The sequence below is a fragment of the Manduca sexta genome, chromosome 18 (assembly GCF_014839805.1).
Source record: "Manduca sexta isolate Smith_Timp_Sample1 chromosome 18, JHU_Msex_v1.0, whole genome shotgun sequence".
NCBI lineage: Eukaryota > Metazoa > Arthropoda > Insecta > Lepidoptera > Sphingidae > Manduca > Manduca sexta.
This window is the reverse complement of record NC_051132.1, coordinates 2505524-2520692: the sequence shown is the minus strand read 5'-3', so window position 1 is coordinate 2520692 and position 15169 is coordinate 2505524. Positions and strand designations below refer to the sequence as shown.

General features: G+C 36.5%; 1 protein-coding gene across 2 annotated transcripts in view; it reads left to right on the top strand.

The window, feature by feature from the left end:
• Window positions 1-15169, top strand: part of LOC115452590 (facilitated trehalose transporter Tret1) — a 36654-nt gene that overhangs the window by 13320 nt on the left and 8165 nt on the right. Inside the window, exons 1-2 of one of the 2 annotated variants that reach the window (XM_037439848.1) lie at window positions 4073-4195; window positions 8876-9031. The exons of the other annotated variant lie outside the window; for it this stretch is intronic. Coding sequence (XP_037295745.1) covers window positions 4141-4195; window positions 8876-9031 — 211 coding nt within the window. The 5' untranslated portion in view covers window positions 4073-4140. Of the gene's footprint in view, window positions 1-4072; window positions 4196-8875; window positions 9032-15169 lie in introns of those variants that run through there. 2 annotated transcript variants of the gene reach the window in all.

Genomic DNA, 15169 nt, shown 5'->3' with positions numbered 1-15169 from the left:
TTGCTAATACTTGTTTAGTTACCCAGATTAAAGCCGAAACAAAATGTATGAAAATGGACCTTGAGCTACCACCTTAAGCGATTTTATTCGTGCGAGTAGTTAAGGGTTAAGATGTGTGAGAGGGTATCCGGCAACAAAAAATTGCGAATGGTCTCAAATCCCCATTTAGGCTGTAGCAAATACCAATCTTTGCCATTTAAGTTATTTCGAAACGCTCCCGTAATAATCCCCGTTTTTGATGAATTAGAGATAATTTTTTTAGCTTTGCATCCTCCTTTCCATCTGGTGACACTGTATTATAGGTGACCAAGGCCATGGGGTCGTCGGCGGGCAGCAGGGGGCATGGCTATGAATGAATAAAAAAAGGTGACCAAGTTGAAGTCAGTCGGTATCAATGAATAAAGAAAGTAAGTAGGCAATTATTTTATCGAAGGTGGATATGTAAACTATAAAGAGTATTTAACGAATAAATTCTTTTTATTACTTAACTGATTGTAACACGTTTTGAATATCGTATTCTATTTTGTAATTCAATAAGGTCAGTAACCTTTGTAGGTAGGTATTGTAGAGGATTGGTTTTTGTAATATAAGACATGAGGAAACATTGCCAAAATAATAAAGAAAAGCTCGAAACATCATAATTTAACTGAATAACTGATGTAGTTATTCTGGTGAATAACTGGAGCAAGGTCTATCTGCCAAGGCGCAAGAATTACGTACAAACAGCACCTGTCTATCCGAATTTTAATCGATCATTTCTATTTGATCATCCCTCAATGTTACACATGGATCATGGTCCTATTTTCTTTCTTTTTGGAACTTATATTTCTATTGTTTTTTTTTTTGTGTGTGGTGGTCAGGTGGTCTGGAGGCGAATCCATCTTTTTGAAATTACAGGCGTTGTAATCGAAGTATAGCTTTGATACTTTTATAGTTAAAAATTAAATAGGGATCTTTTCATTCTTCTACCCGATGGCTATGAAAGCTGTCCGTCAATTAGTATGACTGTAATTGAAAAAAAGACGGGTTTGCCCTCCTAGACGGCATAAGGTCCCGGTGACAATATTTAAAATTTATAAATCGTTTGCGTTTACGTAGTGGTAGAGTTAGAGATGACTCCAGGAACTGTTATAATTTGACGTTATCGAATATATTGTACTTATTGTAAAAGGATTCTATTATAGAAAAAATATAAAGGCCTTTTAGAATGTCACCTCTGTCTAGTGTGAACTGTGACTGGGGGCGCATTGGCCCCGCTGCCTTTGAATAAGTACGCCACTGCCCGACCGGATAGAAGGCAAAACCTCTTTGCTTTAAATTGGCTAAAGAGCCACAGAGGCCATATTATAACTTCTCGATAATTGCATAAATATTGCAAAACTATAACTGGATAACTTAACTGGGATTTTGTGAAAGTTAACACAAAACGGATTGAGGTAACGTTTGGGTAAACTTGAATTTTGTGCCCCTACCATGTGCTTTTACCGCTTTAACTTCTCATCCCGAGACGTTATAACATGTCTAGTTTCATGTTGTAAATGTCGTGTAATTTTAATAATAATTTTACTTATGTCTATAAACTCGTACACAATTTATTTATCTATACTTGTTTATAATTTCTAAGGTACACGTATATTAGAATTACTTTGCGAGAATACTAGAATGCCGATTTCGATAAAATTAAGGTTAACAATAAATAATATACAATCGTGGTTTATAGTATTCATTTTAATTACTGCCTAATTGGTCTAGTTCCAGTGTGTTTAAATAAAAAAAACGGCGAGGTTCTAGGGGCCTTATGGTTAATTTTACTTTTAAGTAAGGCCTTTAGTAAGCATTTTGTCATTGAACCTTTTAATAAACGAAACTTCCGGGTCTATCGTTTAAGGGCCTGTTGCCAGCTGAGTCACCGGCCAGTGCTGTTTAATAACTAAAACTCAGCTATCATAATCCGTTATATGCTGTTACTGAGGCATGGGCGCCTAGAAGGAGGTGCAAGTAGGTGCATGTGCACCCCCTGCTCAGAAATAAATCACAAAAGATGTGTCACTGAATAAATCTGTTACAATTGGAACTATCGACCACAGAGATATTTTTTATGATAAAGCATTTTCTAAAACCCGTGCGATTTGAATTTTGAAAGAAATCTTTATGATATGTATTATAGTACGTAAGTACAGATGCACATTCGTAAAACTAATCTTGGCGGTGCCTATGTATTTAGGATAACATTTGAGATGTCGTAACATTTGTTTATTAAATACCGACGATATTAAGATGCTGACTGTAACTTGAGAGCGTCTCGCCTGATATTGCACTTAAAGAAATACTGGGTAGCATCTATTAATAGGGCCATAGATTTGACATTTAAGGCAGATTTTTTATTTGAAAAGACGTAAATGAGACGTTGGAATTTAATCTTCATATACCTACTACAATAACAAGGCAGTTCATTGTTGCATATAAAAAAATATAAAGCTGTTGACTCATGAATGAAAAAATGACCTACATACTAGTGAATAACCCGAATCTACCAATATTGTTTTGAAAAAATATTTACATACTAACTATTTACTTGCACACGTTGTTTATATGGGTGGTACTTATACGTATCGAATTTGGCATCTGTGCAAATTATCTGTTTAGTTTATTGTGCTAGTTATTGGTGCGCAACGGCGTGAGCCGGCTATGAAAAAGAGTCCTCGGGTTCTATTGCGACAATTTTTGTGTAATCCACGAATACTTGTTTCCAGTAGGACCGTAGTTTTGATATTTATGTTATGATACCTGTGTAAATGTGATATCAGGACTACATAATTTATTACAATATACATATTCTTTTTTTTAACACGAGCACTGCAAAATGACTCCACTGCGTCTGATGGTAAGTGGAGTAGGGTACAAAAGAACGTCGACTGACGAAAAGTGATTACCCCTCGGTAATCGACACAATTATGCCAGCCTGGAACTGGATATACACGGGCTGATGCCGGGATCCGGCAGACTTACGAGATACTAATTTACTATAATTTTAATTACACAGGATGATTAGTAATAATATGAATGTACTGTGTCGGGTGGTGGTGGGATCCTGCGCTTATATTATGGTTATAAAAAAAATAATAGACATCGTGAACCACTATTCCGTCACTTTTAAATTATAAACATTCTTTACTGTCCGTGTTAATGAATATAAAATACACCTGTCGCAGATAATACTTTTCTATTGTTCATATAACTTTATAATGTTTACATGAAGGTTATAAATATTATTCTTTCTACGTACAGTACGTAACAGTCGCGTACATTAGACCGGCAATTTATCTGACCCACTTTGCTTTTATGGGTAGTACATAGATGCATTCAGTATCTACATGGACATGCAAACAATGAAGGTTATGTTCATCCAAAGACCATTAGTTCTTCCAAAAAAGGATACGGTGTTAGTTGAAGTCACAAAAAAAACTCGTGACTGATTTCATAGTAGTATTGTAGTAATTATTACTCATGTAATATATCGTCGTATTCTCTTCACAGTCTCAATGACGTGAAACCTAAAAAAGGGTTTTCCTAAAATTCTGTGTACTTATAATTCGCTTGGTCTTTTTCCAGTGTTTATAAGTTAGAACACTATCCATCCGTACTAGATGATATTAGGAATAGAGAAAATTTGAGAACCAGGGAATGACATGGTTTTTATCTCGTAAAAAATATAACGGGACTTTTGACGCCAAAAAACTTCTACGCGTGCGAAGGCACTAGTAAAACATAGTATAAAATAAAAAAAACATCCGTCGTATTATCGTATATAGTTAAAACTGAATTTTAATACCAAACAACCAAGATAGTTTTCTAAATAAGTTTTTTTTGTATTCATTTTCCTTTTTTTATGACGTGTGTGTATAATAATAAACAAACTTGTTTTTGTGAATAAAATATTGACATAACTAACAAGGGCCCCCTCCAATTACAATGACGAATAGGGTAAAACATATTTTTCTAGCCCTAATTTATTTAGTGAAATTTAAAGAAGCGAATTGAGTCACAGTAGTAGGGGCAATCAGTTAGGTTTAATTTTCATTCATTCGTCCTCGCGGCATCGACCGTAGAAGTGTGTTTAGTGGTTAGTGTTGTGCTAAAATGCGTTTACCTACGATCGGACCTCTTTTGCGACAATATCTCGTTGTTATTCTTGGTGAGTTAAAATTTTTAAATCATTACTTTAATTATTGAAGACATTGGGGACGGTAATGTTCAAAATTTAAATGTGAGTGTTCCGAATTCAGTGAAAGGGCTTTTGATTGTTGTTATTTTTTTTACTACATTTATGATCGTTTTGATTTTAAAGAGTAGGTAAGTAGGTCGCAATACTTTTATAACTTTTTAAAATTAATTTTATGTGCATAGCGTTCAATGTGTTATATTTTTGATTTGCATTTTTTTTATAGACGTAGGGGTTTATAAATATTTTAGCGTGCGAAAAAAAAAATTAATTACCCTGTTTCGATATGCATAATAGTTATACATTATGCTAAGCTGTATAATTCACCTCCGTAACACAGAGCGCGATTAGCCGTCTGTGAAGAGGCCGCGGGTTTGATTCTAACTCCGAGGGACCGAGATAATGAGATATGAAACTATTTCGGGTCTAAGGGCCGAAAGTTCGAATACGTATTGCATAAGACTTTTGGAAGAAAAGGCTTTATTTGTGATAGTGGACTTTTGTTTACCTTATTTAATTAGTATTTTTTGTTTGAATATATGTGTCTCTGGTACTACTACTGTCTCTGGTACTAGTTCGAAACGAAACTTCCTTTTACTGATAAGAAGCCCTATTATTCGGTAGTGCTATAAGGAATTTTTTCGTTTTTATCCTGAATAAACTATTTAGATATAGTATATAATAAGTAGCCAGTTTATTTATTTTGATATAAATTTCCTGGTGGTAGAATATATATCCGACCGGATAGCGATCAACGTACACATAGTATTAAAACTTGCCACAATGGCCCACGTAAGTGTCGCGTTCTGGGATCAGCCTGGGTATATCTGATTCCAACAGGCATAATTGTGTCAACTGTCGAGGAGTAATCATTTCTCGTCAGTCGGCATTCTATTGGAAACCATTGCATTTACCATCAGGTGCAGCGGGGTGATTATAAGTAAAGTATTAGTTAATAGTTACTATAGTTAATACCGACAATATTGTGTAGAATTCCAAGAAACATGGAAATAATATTCTGACTTTGTTCTTCTGGATCCATTTATTTACAAACTGACATTTCTTTAAAACAAAACATACCAGCCAGTAAACTACATATTGTATTAGGTTTAAGGTACCTGTAAGGATATTGTTCAAATGATGATGATGATAGATAAATAATAATAAATAATTACACCAAGCCTGTAAAAAAGGAATAGTACAGATACATGTCTTATTATACTAGTAATAAATCGGGTTAGTTCGATTCGTAACTTCCTGAGTCTCCCCCCTAGAACTTTATGATAAAATTTGTCACTTCCTTCATAGAACAACTTCAATTTGTAAGATAGCCTGTTATTTTGAATGAGTGATTGTTCTTTAATAAATAGCTCGTTATTTATTGTTCTCTTCGTGCTGACCGAAAATCGCCTTTCGCGACATTAATTTCATTGTTTATTGAACTCAAATTAAATCTATGCGAATTATTGATCGCTGATTATTGATTAGGGAGACTACACAGTTAAAATATCAGGTGTTACAAAATGGAGATTTGAATTAAGTTGCTTCAGGGGCATATCTAGTAGCTGCCGCCGTATCAGTGGTGTCAATGAAACGGAGCTCCCGAGCTTTAAGGGTTCTTGGACCACACCTACAAATTATGAAATAGGGCTCCCAAGAAACTTTGATATAGGACTCCCAAGAAACTTTCATATAGGCTCCCAAGAAACTTTGATATAGGCTCCCGAGAAACTTTGATATAGGGCTCCCAAGAAACTTTGATATAGGCTCCCAAGAAACTTTGATATAGGGCTCCCAAGAAACTTTGATATAGGGCTCCCAAGAAACTTTGATATAGGGCTCCCAAGAAACTTTGATATAGGGCCTTCCTACGGCAAGCTACGCCCGAGTTGCTTTATTTAAATTTCGTTTCTTTTCGTCACATTGGGTTCTTTATACCCTATTATACGGAAATCCATTATCCATGCCTATGGCGTAGTTGTATTCCGCGCAGTATGACTACCGCCCTTAGGTCTAGGGTTCGAATTTGTGTGCAAATTGATGTTGGATTTTGCTCAGAATCAAGTTGATATGGAGAATTAGAAAAGTATAAATTGTAGTTGGCTCCAATTGAGTCAAATTTCTTTCGCCCAACCCGGGACCTAAGCGCGACAGCCTTACACGTACGCACTCACCTGCCGACTACGCACGAATTACACTTACGATGTTTGGATATTCCATAGTTGTTACCACGCACTAATCCAAACTGATAGTATACAATAAGTTACTCAAACTGTAGATTTAAAATAAAAAGAGTGTATAAGTATTTCATATAAAATTAATAACAATCAAAAGTATTTTTTAATTTTACGCGCTATAATGCCACTATTACTACTCTAAGAGAACGTAAATCGCGTCGTAGCAACAACACACTTCCAATCTAAAATACCCTCACGCACACATATTCGCAATAAACCACAAAATGATTATAAAATCAGAAATGTAAAACCAAGACTTTTTCTGAAAATATTCGATATTCATCGATGATTTTTGGCACAATGTTGAAAGTGGTGAAGCCGTATGTGGTTTCATTTTAAAATAAAATCAAAATTACCCTTTATAGGTAACAGATAAGCTTCTACATTATCAATACATTAACTTACACGCTACATTCAAATATGGAAACCTGCCCCGTTTAAAAAGTCACTCAATCCAAAGTGAAGAAAATATAATTAAAATTTAGCTACTGAGATTTAAGCTATCCTAAGATCCCATTTCAATCAATTTATCAAGCTATGTTGGCATAACACGGGACAATACATTCATGATGGACACAGCTAGAATTTCCAAAGGTCAGCAAACTTTCTTACGATGCGAATTCAGTAAATTAGCATCTAGGCGAAAAAAACAAATGGAACTCGGTTGATAGATGCAAAAAGCCTAGGTGAAAATATTTTCGTTCTAAATTTAACCATACGTGTACGTACTTAACGGCTTTTTATCACTAATAGAAAGTAAGTACAATACTCTTAGTGAAATAGACTATTATTTGCCTATGCGATAACACGGGCGATCCCGGGAGCAAAAGTTAGTAACCCAATAAAGTTATATTACCGTCGCGGTTTCAAACAACCCATCAGAATGCTGTAAAGCATGACGATTGTAAAATCGTCGACTTCCGGTCGCGTTACGTCCATTGTATTGCATTGCATGCCATTCTTATCTTGTAAGAAGTAATGTTATTTTTAACGACGTCCTTTCTCGGGTTTAGAGTTTCTCGGACCATTTTCGGACATAAAAGGAAGCGTATGGTATAGGTTACCTTCCATATATATTATAATAATAATATAGGGTCTGTATTATATACTGTCCCACAGCTGGGCACGGCCCTCTCCTACTACTGAAAGGGATTAAGCCTTAGTCCACCACGCTGGACTAGTGCGGATTGTAGACTACATATATCTTCGTAATGAATGTAAAGATCTCAGATATGCAGGTTTCCTCACAATGTTTTTATTCAGCGTTAAAGCAAGCGATAATTCACAAATAATACATATAATTTAACAAAATTAAGAGGTGCGTGCCCATGTGTTTTGATCTTAAGGACATTCGTCTCGGCAGTCCGTTACACATCTAACTAGGTCATCACCTGCTTATCTTTCACCTGAGGCACATGCTAATCACCTCTATCTATGTGGCGGGCTTGACCAAAGCGAGAAAATATGAGTACATTATAAAAAAATTGTAGGTGAGATGCATCCACACTAATAGTAGTAAGTTGTGACGCTTCCGATGTTAAATAGCGAAACATAGATTAGAATTTGTTTTGCGATTTGCCGAGACGCGTCAAACCTGTGATATAGACGCGTCATCTGTCATTGTTCTGAGCGTCATCCGCTATTCGGCTCCGTGACGAAATATTGACCTTTGTATGAACTCATACTACTGTCATAACTATGAAAACATAATACATATTGCATAATAGTTATGTATGCTTTTAATTTTTTTGGCAGAACGGATTCCCGCTTAAGTTTATAATATAAATGCGAAAGTTTGTGAGGATGGATGTATGTATGTTTTTTCCTCTTTAACGATAAAACTACTGAATAGATTTGGATGAAACTTTACAGTAATATTGGTTATATATCAGAATAACACATAGGCTTCAATTTATAATGATGTTGTGTAATTTGGTTATAATATAACGATACATCAAGAAAGTAAGTCGAAAAAACAATATCCCGGAAAACTCCCGCACACGGGCGGAGCCGCGACCAAAAGCTGGTCTACTATAAAATTTGTGGTTCGTTGACCGTCAGCCACTACGATTTATTCGAAGATAGATCTAGGTAGGACAAATTACGCCTTAATCGTAAGCGCGCTTGCATGCGGCGGTTACCGGCCGCGGTTTTTAATCTGTTTTGAAGGACGGTTTTTATCCTTAATGCGTGTATGTATTTTAAGGGATTTTGCGATTTCCAAAAACAACTGTCCACGGCAGAAACCGTTGTGACCTTAGGCTAGGAAATTTTAATTTCGTACTTATTGATGATCTTTCATCAATTATATCTCTTGACGCAAATTGTTTTACGCGAGGAAAAAAAAATTAATTACTGGAGACTATAATTTTTTTTATATTTCGTTACTAGCTATACTCATGTCCTTTTGTTGCAGTAAACCTGTGTGTCGTATGCACGGGGTTGGGTCTGGCGTGGCCGTCTCCGGTGCTGGTGAAACTCAGGAATGAAACGGAGACGGTGCTCTCGCGGCCCATGACCGACGAGGAGGGATCGTGGATCGTCTCCATCGGGTTCATCACAGGAATCCCTCGTGAGTTATCAAATCTAGTTTATTTTTGGAGACGTTAACTAAACTTTCAATTTACTGTGAACCTAATATTAGTCACACTTTGTAAATCTTTAAGAATTGTCAACACAAACGAAGGTAAAGTAAAAGACGATCTAAGAGCCTTCAATATGCCGGTAAGTGCCATGCGCACTGCAGTCTTGCGGCTAATCTGAAGGTGCCCTAAAACTAAGACAATACCAAACAAAACCGACCATTCTCCCTTTTCATATATGTATTAAGTGATATATTGTATTTGTATCGTATACATTAATTTTATTGTTTTACTGCCTCGGTGGCGTAATTCTAATTATACACGGTACAAGAACGACTACCGCACTGAGGTCCTGGGTTCGAATCTCGAGTCGGGCCAAAATAACTGGGTTTTCCATTTTCAAAATTACTCAGTCGCAGCTCGGAGTTAGGAAGTTGGTGGTGTGATAACCCCGTGCCTCGGAAAGCACCTAAAGCCGTTGGTCCTGCGCCTAATCTCTCTCTGGTCATGTCGGATCGCCGTCTCACCAGACTATGAGAGTGAAAGAACACAGTGCACCTGTGTATTGCGCACACACTTGTACACTATAATATATCCTGCGTACCTGGCTGATCTCCGTTGAAATTGGCGAAATTCGGCTAGGAGGGATTCATTCAATTTTATTTTTGACTACTTTCGCAATGGCAAACAGGAGAAGCGACGATTCTGAAATATATAATTGTAGCGCTCTCGTACAACCTTCGGAATACACGACGCTTACGCTCCTGTTTTTCGTGTGCCAAGGGCCAACATTAACTTAAGTCTCATTTAGACGGAGCTAGTTTCCTTTGGCAAGTTCCTTGAGTCTTGCCAACGCGAGCCAGACTAACCTCACCATCATGTCCAGACGGGCAACCTTATGCGTCAAAAATCGCACGTGTAAGGCGAGGAATTTATTCTTTCTAAACGAGGCTAAAGTAATTTTGTGTAAAATGGTGTGCTTGACGTATGATTGCGACACTGAGTCGTCAGCCTTCAAGAGACCTCCGACTTGTACAGTTTAGTTACTTGTTTATCCTCATTCTATAATGTTGAGGATTGATTTTATAGTATTGTGGTAGCACCTACATGTGGTTAGTTGATTGTAAGTGTTTTATATACCTAGTAGGTTTGTGGGTGTGTTAACTTTTATGGTAAAGTGTTGGGGAAAGTTCAACCACATAACTGGCACTGGTAACCACGTAAATGACGAAATCGAGATGTATACAGTTGCGCCCGGATTAGCCCACTTTTTTGGTTTAAGACCTTTTATTTTCCCATAAAGTATTACATAAACTCACTTGCTGAGAAAACTATAAAATAATATTATGGTTAACCACGACCGTACAGAATTTAAAAAAGTGTAATACAATAAATTAAGATTATGTATATAAAGACTGAGTGGCTAAACTAAAAATATCGACGGCAATGTGTCAATGCTAAATAGTAACAGACGACCACAAAGCAAAGATATGTAGTAATACAGAATGTCAATAATACTAGATGTGACATTGACGACATCATAATATCCGTTAAAATTGTAGTAGCCCGCTTCCCGAAATAAACAAAAGAAAGTCAACGAATAAATCTGTGATAATGCGAACTATAGACAAGAGAGGTTTTATTATGGTAAAACACATTCAAATACCCACACGAATTGAATAAAAAATTACTAACTCAATGATATTATGTAGTATAGTGTGTAGACGAATCTCACTAAAAGTAATCTTGACAGCATCCATGGATTGATAGTATAGATACTAAACTTTGAATTGATAATACAAAACTTATTTACAAATTCTAGTTACGCGGTACTCTATCCCCGACAAAAGGTAGGCAGGAACCTACTGGATGCAAAAGGTTTCACTTGCCGGTTCACTTGAAAACTTGTCAGCAATGGAGGTGGAGATCTTGTGGCCAATGTCCACTGTGCGAATGACAATAATAGTTACCTTTAAACTATGGGTATGTAAGGAAGTCTGAGCCAAATGAATGTAAATAAATAAAAAAGTATAAAAATATTCAACTGCTCTGACTTATGAGCAAGTTAGGGGCTGTTCAAGTATTACGTAACGCAATTTGGAGGGGAGGAGGGGTCATGTAAAACGCTAGGATGCGTTACAGGCGCGGGAGGGGGGGTTCGTACACCGCGTTACGTAACATTGAATTATTTATTTTAAAACAATAAAAAACGGTTTATTAGCGATTTTCCGGTACTTTGCGAAAAAAAAAATACTTTTTGAGGGGGGGGGGGGCGTACAGGAAAACGTTACGGCGCGTTACATGAATAGGTGGGGGGGGGGGGGGCAAAAATCTTCAAAAATTGTGTTACGTAATACTTGAACGGCCCCTTAAGGGTTTTGTTTGGTATTGGCCATCTATAAGGGATACCTGTAAGGTATTTTAAGTATATGATGCTAGGCGTTTCTCAGTCCCCCCCCTCATCTTTAAAATGAAAATACCGTGTATCAAGTGTACCAAGAAAGGTGTGTTTAGTTTTTTTTATCGCCAATTAAAAGGATAAACATTTTCGTAATTTTGTACAATAGAGTTTTGATTTACGGTAAAATCCAAGTTTTTGTTGAATACGGACTTGCAGACATGACGTAGATTTATAAAAAAGTTTACCACATTGGCTAAACCCACAGCATAGGTGGTGATGCGTTCATTTAACTAATCGCTGGCTTGCTATTACAAGGTTCTTCGTTATATTTGATGTGCAAATTTAATTATATCACATAATTATAAGACTGTTTTAGTGAAAAACAATAATTAAATAAAGAAAAATAAAGGGGGCATTATAGATTATTGTCTTTTGAAATTTTTACAAACATGAAAGTGTTTAATATCATTTTTGCAACATAAGTAAAAATTATCAAAGACCTGATGATGAGCCAACGAAATTCTTTATGCTGAGAGTAACCTAACGGGTTTCGAACCTCGTCTCAGAACGGTCACAGGGAGAGAATTGAGACATCAATGATGAAGATAGTACATCGGCTTTATATTGGAAGCGTGATGTGACACAACTCTCCTGGTGGCGTGATGTGATCTCTCATAACCATGTACGTGCTCTTACCTAGCTGTATGAGTATGTTCCTATCCATGACTCCATTGGAAAAGTCTTTTTAAGACAAAAAAACCCAATATATACGAGAAGTTAACGATTAGTGTTTATTATTGAATTTCGAGATTGGAATTCGTGCCTTAAAAGACAGGGTCGCTCCAATCATTGGAAGAGTATTGCGAAATATATCTACATTAATTGCCGCTCTGCCTAACCATTTGGGTATAACGGATTAGGTACACTTTAAGCAAATAATAGTGGACAAAGGTGGATTACACCTTATTCCATTGCGTAAGAGTTTAATTTTAAAACTCCATGTACTTACGTATAAAACTTGTACATTTTACTGCAACCCGATCCTGATGAAATCATGATCTTGTATCGTACACTTTCACTAGCAACCAGCATCGCCTTTCAATACTATAAGATTTCTTATCGAACCAGCCTTTTAAGTTATATTTAGCTTTTGCGAAGTGCGTGAAGTTCTTCCTATAATTTAAAATCCCACTAGATTTTGCAGTACATTCAGTATTTTATTCTTTCGGCAATAGTTCCAACATATCAAGTATGTGTATTCGATATAAATCACTGGAGTGTGATAGATTACTTGAATAAAAATAATTAGGACACGATTAGTGACGGCTTGAGTAGGGATCCGTGCAACCGCCTGGGGCCAGTCCCCGAGGCAATTCTTGTGCACTCGGTCTCAAAACTGAATGCACGCCCGCACGCGGGGACATTCATCGCAGCCCTAGGCACTCAGTTACATGTGTATACCTCATGGTTGCCAATTCACATTGCGGTGTGTGAAGGCTCACGAACATTACATTCCCATTTTAGGACGGTTCCTTCTCCTTCCCTTGTACTTCCTTGCCCAGATATCCCCTCTCAAATTTCCTCCAAATCCCTGTACTCGCTATTTTTATTTTTGCCTGGAGCCTTGCATCGTTTACACTGGCCATGATAGTATGAATGTCGCCTGCATTTCGCAATGTATTGCATATCTGTATCAAAGCAACAGAACTAAGTCTCGTACATGCTGGTCACAAGGAAATATGATTATTATTTTGCACTGGACTATTATATCTAATCCGTCTATTAGGCGCAGTACGCACGTGAGAATTAAGCCCTAAGGCTCAATGTCTCGTAACTTTATTCTGCTGGTTATGGCTGTGGGTGGCCGTTTTACCATCCGATACGGGATTTGCTAAACAAAATTATGTTGACACTGCGTTAATAAATGAAACCAAATACTCATTACCTCTGGCAACATCGTGCCAAAAATTATCCATGAAAACGTATATTTTTGGATCAATAGAAAAATCGAATCGAATCAATTATCAAAAAATACTTATATTATGATTGGTGTATTTTCGCGATAGATCTAAAAAGGTTGGGATTGTTTATTTTAAACGAGGTTTAATAAAGCAATATCTATCATCAGGGTCTATATATCCGTATTTCTCATCTATAAACACGTTCCGTATACTTATATATTCACCTCTCGTAGACTCATCTTTAAAGAAACATTATACAAGCAGTGACAGAATGTAAATTTAAATGCATTTTTTCTTAGTCAATTTGCTTCCTAAAGATTTTTTCTGTGCATTGTTGCTCTTCCTTCATTCGCATCTCTAATTAAGTTCAGTAAAAAGTCTTCTAGTACTTCCCCGTTGGCCTAAACGTGTTTTGTAAGATCCGGATGACGCCATCATTGCAATGCGAGTTGAGTCGAAATTACTTCGAAATGTCGATAATAGAGTACATAAATAGTTTGACGTAGATGTAGAATACCTATGGTCCTATATCTCTTGCCCTGTGCTAGGTACCTACCTTCTCAAAATATTGCATTTTTTTATAGAAATGATGTACACAGTTTATCATTTCACGAGCAACTGTTATAGTATATTGAAAAGGTGTTAATGCATTTGTATTTTATTTACCTTTATTTCAAAATATATCAGTTTTCGAAATTCGTTCCTTTGATGAAATTTTCGATTAAACCGTCAAGTTCAGTACGTAAAGCAGGCCACTGATGTCCGCCAAGTTCCTCACGCCAGCAATACAATAAAAATTATAGACCTTGCGGGCAAGTCATTGTAGTTAATAATTGTCAAAAGCGTAAAATTATGGTGGCGCCACGGTAGTAAGCGGGAACAGTGCTAAAAGTTCTTAGAGTAGGACATAGAATTAAACAAGTTAAAGTTAAGTTAAGAATTAAAAGCCTTCCACTTTGTTATTATCAAAGTTTTATATACTGCAACTTCATCAACCTCTGTACATCAACTACACTAGTCATTAGAGATATTAGAGATCATTAGAGATCCTTTTCAAGTTACTACACTTCATGCCGTATACATCTGCTAACTTCATATCATACCGTCTCGCTACGCTAGCACTATTGTGGTGAGTTTGTGAGCTGTAATTTGCTCTTTACCGTTGGACACTTTTTCAACTTATCCCTCATATAATATGATGCTTCTTACCCCACTACCCTACTTAATAAAAGATAAAGTTTGTAAGTAAGTTTGTCGGAAGTGGGTGATCTCTTAACTCTTGGTCTCTCGTGGCTCGCCGGCGAGCCAAGACAGCTACATGACATTTGCGTGTGTCACGGGATTATAACCTTATATACTACATAATAAGGTTATTTTTCCGTCACACGCGTAGCTGTCAATGTTTGGCGGCAAACATTCAGCTACCTGTACATATTTGAAAATAAAATTTTGACAAGTCATGACGGGTTAAACTACAGCAACTACAACTAGGTACTCCTAGTCATATCGAGAGTAATAGGTAAATAGCCATGACATTGTCAGTTATAAACAAAAAGCAAAAAAAACTGTACCTATACCATTGTATGATCATTGTACTTATCCATAATGTGTGTAGATAAGTACATAATATTGTAACTGCTGTCAATGTTAACTGCAATGTAATTGTGTTATTGCAAGCTGCTGGATTTTAAACGCAAAAACTAAATAATGGCGGTTCCATTGTCATGAGACTACCATGTTTGTTATTTATGTTAATTCGAAGAGTT